General features: G+C 37.8%; 1 protein-coding gene across 1 annotated transcript in view; it reads left to right on the top strand.

Moving 5' to 3' along the window:
* Window positions 1-79: 79 nt before the first annotated feature.
* Window positions 80-10,305, top strand: part of LOC109523457 (protein O-linked-mannose beta-1,2-N-acetylglucosaminyltransferase 1) — a 30,264-nt gene continuing 20,038 nt past the window's right edge. The window contains exons 1-9 of the mRNA XM_019882629.1: window positions 80-179; window positions 592-633; window positions 1,004-1,062; window positions 2,540-2,612; window positions 4,793-4,921; window positions 7,743-7,868; window positions 9,261-9,325; window positions 9,453-9,497; window positions 9,600-9,735. Coding sequence (XP_019738188.1) covers window positions 87-179; window positions 592-633; window positions 1,004-1,062; window positions 2,540-2,612; window positions 4,793-4,921; window positions 7,743-7,868; window positions 9,261-9,325; window positions 9,453-9,497; window positions 9,600-9,735 — 768 coding nt within the window. The 5' untranslated portion in view covers window positions 80-86. The remainder of the gene's footprint in view (window positions 180-591; window positions 634-1,003; window positions 1,063-2,539; window positions 2,613-4,792; window positions 4,922-7,742; window positions 7,869-9,260; window positions 9,326-9,452; window positions 9,498-9,599; window positions 9,736-10,305) is intronic.

Below are 10,305 nucleotides of genomic sequence, written 5' to 3' on the forward strand. Positions count from 1 at the left end.
TATATATATATATATATATATATATATATATATATATATATACACACACATAAAATAGATATTTACAATAAATAGTTTTTTTATGCATGTCTCAGGAGCCGATGGATGTGGTGGCGCTGTTTGGACTGAAGGGAGTTCAGCATACACCAATCAGCATCAAGAATGCTAGAGTGTCACAGGTAAACACTCAACATTGCATTGGACTGAAATTACTTTTCATTAAAATGAATAAATACAAGAATTATAATATTTTTTAAAATGTTTTAATATATACAAAACAGAATCTGAAGTTGATTAAATGTCCGCTATTATTATTACCGGTACCATTGCTTTGTCCGAGTATTTTGAGATATTTTTTGCAGGTCTACTATCAAAGTAAGAATGTTGGTATTGTGACAACACAACTTTAAAATAAGTTATGCCAATAAATTCAATAAAAATGTGAGATTTTCCCAACTCTGTGTGCACTTTTTTTTCCATTCCCTGAAAGATAGCGGTATTAAAAAAAAAAAAAAACAACCCAAAAATGATTACTTATTTCTAACACTTTAACAGTTTGCTTTGAGTTGATTTTCTCCTTCTTTATCACAGCACTACAAGGCCAGTCTGACAGCAACTTTTAACCTACACCCAGTGAGTACTTTATTTATACAGTACATGAACGGCCAACAAAATGGATCAGTGTCTTTTAAGTGTCCTATATATGGATTCGTGTATTTGGTCGTGGAAAGCGCCAAATGATTGTTCTTATAATTTTGTATTTGATTGAAAAGGGTTGTTTGAGTTGACATAACGAATTCCTCTTCATTTGTTGAAATCAAAAGCAATTTTTCCAATTGTTGATTTTTTTACTACTGGCATTTGAATTTGTTTCATAAATTTTGAATACTATGGTGAGTCAATTTAAGATGTATTTTTTTAAATGAAAAAAGGTAAATTCATTCTATTCAAATTTGGAAACCTTATTCAAGTTTATAATTATTTTTATCCCTATTTCCTCCAGGAGGCGAAAAATGCTATTGTGTTAGAGGAAGATTTGGACATCTCCATTGACTTTTTCAGGTGTGCTGGAACCTCTTTATGTTACCTGTACATACTTGACATTCATTTGTATTTATGACATTGCTCTCAACTAGTTGATTCCATAAAGATGCAGCGTCCTTCGGCCCGCCACAGTCCGAGCAACAGTATCGATAAAATATATTGTTTTGATTGTTTTGGTTTGGCTTAGCAGTGGTTGGCTGGGTTATGCGTCATACTCGGGAAACATTTGTTTTTGTTGTGAAGGCTCAGATGTCGTTTTTTGATTGACTGTTAGATCTGCGATATTGCCATTCAACTGTTCACCTGCAATTATAATTTTGAATTGCAACAAAATGGCATTTGACCGTGCAGGAAAACTCGTTAGTGAACCCCACACAGTGCGTGACAGTTTATTTGGGTTTGGCCGTGTTACTTTGTATGCAGCTGACTTTATAGTTCATTACACAAATGCTTTTTGATAAAACACCATGTTTTGTATTGGATTGCATTGAACCTTTAACTATGAAACTAAAAAAAATGTCCATCGGAGGGCAGGAGATGTTTCGGGGGGAACATCTGTTGTTCAGTTTCAAACCATGCCTTTGTTGGACAGCTGGCTGACCTTTTACACTTGTTTGGTGTTATTGTAAGAGGTGTTTTCTCGAAAGCAATCCAAAACATTTCTAAACCATGTTCAAGTCAAAATAGATATATTTTTTCAGTTTTCTTACCGAATATACTACTATACTATGAATCTTATAATTCTTGTCATTCTTACCCAAATGTAATGTTCTTGGTCATATTTGGTCATTTAATATAATAATTCTACACCAAGTTGAATCACCACAAGCGAATGTTTCCCTCAAGCAGTGGCTCTCAATTATTTTCTGTCATGCCCCACCTCGGAAGAGGAAAACATCCCCCCCCCCGCACCCGACTATAAATAGTATCATTTGTCTATAATATTGTTATAAGTACATCTTTGCATAATACTGTATCCTTATTAACGTATAAGAGAATAAAAAAGAAAGAAATTCAAAAATAACTATTAAATATTTTTTGACTGACCATGTCAAACCATACGATGCTGAAAAATAAAATTACATAAAACCAATAACTAATAATGCATTGAAACTAATCACCAACATTATCTCAGAGCACAATATTTCAAAAAACTTAAACCAGCAAAACAAAAATATATAAAATAATTTGTGCTGATTTTTTTATAATCAAAGATGCTATCTGGATTAATGGCTACGAGTAGTAGATTGATGGCAATATTCGGCACGTTTTCGCGGAAAAAAACTCCCAGAGGTCAAACGCGCTCCCTTTGACAGAGCCTCACTATTTGAGAAACACTGCCGTAAAGTAAGCATGAATACCTGCTGAATTTACTGAACTGTGTATTTTATTACGCGCTGTAACTCAGTAATGTTTTGAAAAACTGTAAATAATCGAAAAGCAAAATGTTGTATAATTGATGAAAATCCAATTTTGCTCTTGGTGGTGCTACTAGCTTCCTGAGTCAGACCATCCATCTGTTGGATGAAGATGACAGCCTGTATTGCATCTCAGCCTGGAATGATCAGGTGAATAAACTGCTTTGTTCTTTTCAAGAAAACTTAGTATAGTTAATTTTGATGTACCGTTATCTGTTTTTTGCAAAGAACCCTGAGAATGTCGGATTTGCTCTTATTTGTAAACAGTAGTTACCATAGAAACCATGTATTTTCAAATACTTAAGCAGTTATAATTTTACAATTTAACCCCAGCGAGTCCCAGGGACTCGCTGATCAGAAAAGTATGAGTCCCGTTCTGCATTTAGAGAGTCCCAAATTTCGAATTCTGAAATGGTCTACTTATTCAATTGCATATGATAATAACACAAACAACAACTAATATACATTGATAATAAGCTTACTTCTGATAAACAAATGCTGCAAAAATTGAAATAATTCAGGCAAACAAGATTTGCTGAGAAATAGGTTCTTATATTCCTCCCATGGTTCAGTCTTTGAGTTCATGAATTCTCTCTTTACTCTGCTTCCAATGATGCAAGGCTTTCTCAAAGTCAACTTATTATCGCAAAAAACTATCCAACTTTAGCTGCTTCCTCTGTTATATCTCCGCAATAAACTTTTGCAACACTTGTTCTCAACACTTGTTTTAATGTTACACAACTTGGCAATCGTCTGATTCCGAGAGGTGAAGGCCGATCTCGCCAATCTTGTCTCGTGAGAACGGAAATCTTGTCACGCGAGATTACTTAACGTGAAATCAAAACAACAATGGTGGCGATTGTCAAACTGTGATCATTGCGGGAAAAAAGATGCACCGTAGCAGGCCCGAGGAAATTCACGGTAACCGTTTTTCGGTTCCGTCGGATTACCCAATGGGAAACCACGGTAACTAATTTTGGGTTCTGTAAATGTTCATCCAGGGAACCCATTTTTCTATTTTGACTGATATTCTTAATCAAGAATTCTGATACTCAAAAGTATGTTTCAAGGGTAAATGTTTGAAAACTATGCATTAACAATTAACATTACTTCGGCAGCTGTGTACTCTAGGTTTATTCAACAAAATAAATGGATCAAAATATGTTGTACTCATGTGGCATTATGAATACAGCATACCACAAAATCAGAGTATTTTTTTCCAGTCTCACACTGCAAAGATTAATTTACTGGTAATCATTAATACAGGTAAGTATTGGTGTGGCTTGACATCCTCTTCCCAAGACAATGCATGTGTAATCTGCTATCAATTTAATGAAAGAATCTACCACAAGTCATTGTTAGTTCTACCGACAGTTAACATTAGCATTACTACCCCTTGTGACGAATGTTTTATTCATAAAGTTACCATGCTACAACCAGTAAATTATAGAATAACCAAGACTGTTAAATGTTTTTCATAGCGATTAGCCTATAGATCTAATGACCAACTTGCCTCGTAATCGTGCCTCCCGTCGTATCTCGCTCTCGTGTTGTGTGCATACGTCACAGGTGAGTTTAGTGATACGCCCTTCGGACGATTCATAATAAAAATCAGACTGGCATTCCCATTTGTTAAATGTCGTAATTAGTGGACCTTTGTGTGTTTTATTTCGCCGGCATCTCAAACTGTCATCCGTGCGATTTCTCAGTTTGCGGACTAAAAGAGCAACTCGCATGCACACATAACGTTATCCGTTCCGCCCCCCCACACTGAAGACAAAACAAAACAAAAGTAAATTAGAAGAAACACACTCACACACCACACCACAAACACACATACAGGCACAGTGAAATTGCGTTGATCACACAGGAGAGATTCGATCGCGTACAGTCAACTCATGTGCGGTGACTTTTATGGGAAACGATTTTTCGGTACCGTCAAAATGACGCCACGGAATTGACACTGTAACGGTCGTTACCGTGAAATCCTCAGGCCTGCCGTGATTTTATTTTTTTTTTGTTTTGTTTTGACTGAGAAATTTCCTTGCGTCCCAAAAACGCACATTATTTAGAACTGTGTGTCCCGCAGGAAAATTGTGCGTCTAGGACGCGGGACGCAGAGGTAACGAGATGGCTGCTTAAGTGGCCTTCCTTTCTATGGCTGTCCAAACTCAAGTTTGGACAGTCATACAGAAGTGACTGGGATCTACCATTTTTAGTCTATTGGTTGCAACGTACTGAGGATACTCTGGTTCACAAAATATACACTTGTAGGTACAACATTCTAACTAGTTGTCATCAGTCGCTTCATATATCTTTGTGTTCTGAAGGGCTATGAACACACAGCAGAAGATCCCGCTTTGCTCTACAGAGTGGAGAATATGCCTGGCCTGGGGTGGGTCCTGAAAAAGAGCCTCTATAAGGATGAACTGGAGCCAAAATGGCCAACACCTGAGAAGGTGCAGGATTCTTCTTTTCTCTGGGTTAAGTGTACTTAAGTCACTCTGGTACCTAAGTTTGCATTGGTGATTCTACTTGTACAGCGATATGTGTATTACCATACCTTTGATCCAGTGGCGGATGCTGGTCTGTCGAGGAGGGGAAGCTCAATTCCGGCCTACATCAGAAAATGTGTCCGTTTATTTACACGTGGATTCTACTCTCCATTCATTTTCAAGAAAATTATCTGTGACCCTGTCATACCAACAAGGCGTCTTTTCCAGGGACTTAACTAGTGTGCTACAACTACAGCAACCACAATAAAACCCACCAGAAACGAAAGATTATTTTGTCGCTAGTCGTTTTCAACAAAGAGAGTGTCGCTCAGATGATAAGAAGAAGTCGCCAGTTCAACACAGAATGAAAATTGAAAAATGCTCTCACGATGCCTACACCAAAAGATCGGTGATTGGCTCATTTTGCTGTCAATCCAAAAGAGATTCAGCCTCAGACAGATCATCCAATCATCATGCAGAAAAGCTCAGCGTCCGGGCCACCCCATAAACGCCCACTGTCCATAGACTCCCAGAGACGCTGAGTGTCCAATGGGCGGGACAAAACCAGCATTTATCCAATGACTCGTCTCGTTTCAATGCATTAGGACAACCTACACTGAACTCTTGAGACACTCAGCGTCCGCGCTGTAGACGCTCAGCGTCCACGCAGTTTAAAGCACAGTGAAGCTGCGGGAATGAATGAGAAGATTCGCGTCGTAACCAGTAATAAGAACCTGATTCGGAAAAAAGTTGAGCGCGTTGTAGCGCATATTTAGTCAATGACGTACACACAATTGTATGTACACACATGTATTTGATCACTTATTTTTGGACATTTTAGGGGAAGCTGAGCTTCCCTTGCAGTCATAGAGCAATCGCCTCTGCTTTGATCTGGCTTCCACCAGTAGTCATTGTGCCAGCTCAGTCAGATAATTGTTGTTTGTGTTCTGCAGTTGTATATAATTTAAATGAAAACTCTTATTTAAATCTAATAATGTTTGTGCTTGTAAGCCTTTTCTGAGTTTTTGTTGAAAGAAATTACCGTATTTTCCGCACTATCGGGCGCACCAAAAAGTCTTCAATTTTCTTAAAAACTCTCCGAGTGCCTTAAAATCCGGTGCGTCTTTTGTATAGTCATTACGGTAATACATCGACTCCAAGATGGCTCCTTCCTGGAGACATGCTTCCAATGTTGTAACTTGCTGTTGGTTCAGTGCACTGTGTCGCTGCTTTATTAAATAAGTTTTTGTTGCAGCTCTGAAAAAAGGAGAGCTGTGGTGTTCATTTTTTAAAACAGTCTCAACAAATACAGGTACGTCTTTGTCTGTCTACATGCCTTCTTCCGTTCGACTCGAGAGGCGTTCAAGACCGCCTCCGAAAAAGGTAAACTAATGATTACTTCAATGAAACTACGAAAATTGAAAATAACACATCAAAACTGAAAATGAAGCGAGGATATCACAAAATAAATTCTATAGACACCCCTACAGAATTTATATTTATATTCATCATTTGTGAATACACAACAAAGGAATAAATAACTACTACCGACATCTGATCGTAGTCGTCGGGGCGCTATGATCAAGGAAATGCCAATGCGTTTTTCGGAGGCGGTCATGAACGCCTCTCGAGTTGAACAGAAGAGAAGGCCCGGAGACGGGCAAAGACTCACCGGTATTTGTTGAAAAAAGGAGAGCTGTGGTTTTATTTTTTTTAAAATGCAGACTTTATTAATGGTTTTCACAGTCTCAACAAATACAGGTACTGTATGTCTTCGTGCCTTCTTCCGTTCCACTCGAGAGGCGTTCATGGCCGCCTCCGAAAAACGTAAATTAATTATTACTTCAATGAAACCACGAGGAAAATCAAGCGAGGAAATCACAAAATAAATTCTGTCGGGGTGATATAGAATTTATTTTGTGATTTCCTCGCTTGATTTTCTGTTTTGATGCATTATTTTCAATTTTTGTAGTTTCATTTAAGTACAGTAATAGTTAATTTACGTTTTTCAGAGGCGGTCATGAACGCCTCTCAAGTTGAACGTACGCCTCTCGAGTTGAATGGAAGGAGCATAGCACCATATAGTGGAGGCATTGTGGATTGCGCCTTATAATATGAAGTGTTCAATGTATGAAAAAAATTTACAAAATAGCCATTCATTGAAGGTGCGCCTCATAATCCAGTGCGTCTTTTAGTGCGGAAAATATGGTATGTTTTTCCAGACAGGTTGGAAGTATCAAAATTGATTTCACAATTAATTGTATTTTTTTGTAATTCATCCTAAACAAAAGGCATTTTGTTGAGTTGAGGCAAACCATTGTTTATTTTGTAAAGTTCTTATTGATCATCTGAAGACAGATGTTTTTAAAGGAAAATAATTTAAGTATGTAAAAATACTTTATATTGCTAGTCAATACAAACGATTCTGCTCTGCCTTCCCCTTTGAGTGATAACTAAATTATTGCTGCTCCTACTCTTGAGACTAACTCTATTAAACATCAAATATAATTATAGCACATGTCAAGATGTGCGCTAATCTCTATGGATGACTTGGTAGGGACAAAACAACTGACATCAGATGATTAACTGGAGCCGATTTTACAGTCAAGACAAAATTTTCAAATTGTGTGGTTGCAGAAGCAGAGTGAATGGCAGAAATAAACCACGTGTGTCACATGTGTTTTAATTTACACAGTGGTAGCCGATGATGTGAAAACTTCAAATAAGTGGGTTGTGTTGTTGGCCTTGTTGTTGTGATGCTGATCTGGTATCTGTCTCTCTTTAGTTGTGGGATTGGGACATGTGGATGCGAATGCCAGAGCAGAGGAAGGGCAGAGAGTGTATCATACCTGATGTTTCCCGCTCCTACCACTTTGGCATCATCGGCCTCAACATGAATGGATATTTTCATGTAAGATGTGAAATATACAATGCAATGGAGCTTTATTTGTATAGCATGTTTCACAACAGCTGCAGCTATAACAAAGCACTTTACATATAACATAAAATAACAATAATACAGAAACAAAAGAAAGTGAAAACGGTAAATTAAAACACAAATTAATTATGCTAACACATACTGTATAGAGTAGACACCAAAAACCAAGAGAACAGTGTCAGTCTCATATTGGGTCAAAAGCCAAAGAATAAACCAGTGTCTTCAAACGAGTTTTAAAAATGGACAGAGAGGGGGCTTGCCGAACATTTCGCGGAAGGTCATTGCAGCGGGAAGGACCAGCAAAACAAAAGGCTCCATCCTTTCTGATGCTCTGCTTCGTCCTTGGCACCTCCAGTAGTGTCTTGTCCGCAGACCTGTGGCACCGGAGCTCAGAGAGGTATGATAGGGCGATGCCATTTAAAGATTTTAAAACAAATAGAAATATGTTAAAATGAACTGTAAAATGTACTGGGGGGGCCAATGAAGGGAAGCCAGAATTGCCTCCCTCTTACGAGGTCTAGTTAGGAAGCAAGCAGCAGCATTTCTACCAACTGGACACGCTTGTTGGAGAACTGGCTGACTCCAAAAAAGAAGTGCATTACAGTAGTCGAGCTGAGATTACTGTTTTTAAGTGCTGCTGAGAAATGAAGGACTTTACATTAGCCAGATGAAAGAAACTGGATTTAACAATAGTACCGTTTTTCCAGTCCAATTTAAAATCACTGCTCAATTAAAAACCCAAGTTCAAGACTATTTGATTTAGATAATAATAATAACAATAATAATAATAATAATACATTTCATTTATAAGCGCCTTTCAAGACACTCAAGGACACTTTACAACCAAAACAAGAATAATAAAACCACAGATAAAATTATAAATAATAAAAGGAGAGATGAATTTAAACTGAATATGCGATTTGACACAAGGGGGCCCAGGTCCACACGGTGGTATGTACAAGGGCCACTGGGACCAAATACTATCATGTCTGTTTTATTTTTGTTGAAATTTAAGAAATTCAATGACATCCATGCTTTGAGTTCCTCTTGTCGGAACAAAAGTGGTCATAAGGAGAACTCATCCTTTTTGCTCAGGAGAAAATAAATCTGACTGTCATCCGCATAGCTGTGGGAAGAAATACCATGATTTCTTAGGGTGGAACTTAAGGGCAGCAAATACAATGAAAACAGCATGGCCCCCAAAATAGAACCCTGTTAAACACCATACGACAGAGGGGCAGAGCGGGACTCAGAGCAACCTTGGCGAACGAAATCCCTTTCAAATATTAGTCGAGTTTATTCACTTCATTTTAATGCATATTACCGGAAATTGATCATCTCGTTTCTATTTTTTTTTTTACATAGGAGGTATATTTCAAGAAACACAAGTTCAACACAGTGCCTCACGTGCAGTTGAAGAATGTGAACAGGTGTGTACAGCCAAATGACTCAGGCTTTTATAGACTGGACATAAAATGCCTGCCATTCCTTGGTTTAATGATATCGAGGAAGTCAAGAACAACAGTGGAACAAGTGTTTTCCTACTTGTTCTCACAGCTTAAAGAAGGATGCTTATGAAGTGGAAATCCAAAACCTACTTCGGTGAGTGAGATTTAGATGAGACACTGAGCATGATATTTATTGAAATGAATAACTAAGAGAAGTTTGGATTGATAGACATTAAGCCAAAGTTTGTGATTTCAGGGAGGCAGAAGTGCTGGACCACACCAAGAACCCGTGTGAGGACACGATGCTGCCAGACTCTGAGGGGAAAGTCTATGTCATTTTCATTAAGATGGAGTCAGAGACAGACACCTCGACCTGGACTGAGCTTGCTAAGGTAGACATGTCATTTGTGCAGCAAGAAATTGAATGCTGATGTCTGCAATGTTTTTTTCCTTCGATTAAGTGTTCTCTTGTCAAATATAATTTGGCAAAGACGATTTGGTTTCTGATATACTGCCATAGATTTAATACAGCAGAAGCAATGATTAAAGAGTAAATTCTGAAGGGGATGTAATTGGTAGAGATCACCCTGCTGTTTTGCTTGTGTGCACATGTGCACGTCGACTCCTTGCTCGCCCTCTCGAACATTGAATGATCTATCTCGCATGAAAATTTGCATTCAGTGTGAGCATTGCTCTTGCTGTCAGTTGTCTGTTCCTTTCAAGCTTCCCACCTTAGGTATTTCCTCACCACTGTCAGTTACTATAAAAAACAATCCTAAGAGGAACAATTCTTGTATTGCCCAAAAGAAGAATACCTAATACCTTGAAAAAGTATTTGTATCTTGAACTGTTTTGCATTTTTCCATTTTACAAATACGCTAATTTTGAGGGTCGAAAAACACAAAAAAACTATATTTTGTGACTTTATTTTTCAGTTAAAAATGGCTCACTATATATCTATC

Source organism: Hippocampus comes, unplaced genomic scaffold (genome assembly GCF_001891065.2).
Source record: "Hippocampus comes isolate QL1 unplaced genomic scaffold, H_comes_QL1_v1.1 scaffold384, whole genome shotgun sequence".
NCBI classification, from domain to species: domain Eukaryota; kingdom Metazoa; phylum Chordata; class Actinopteri; order Syngnathiformes; family Syngnathidae; genus Hippocampus; species Hippocampus comes.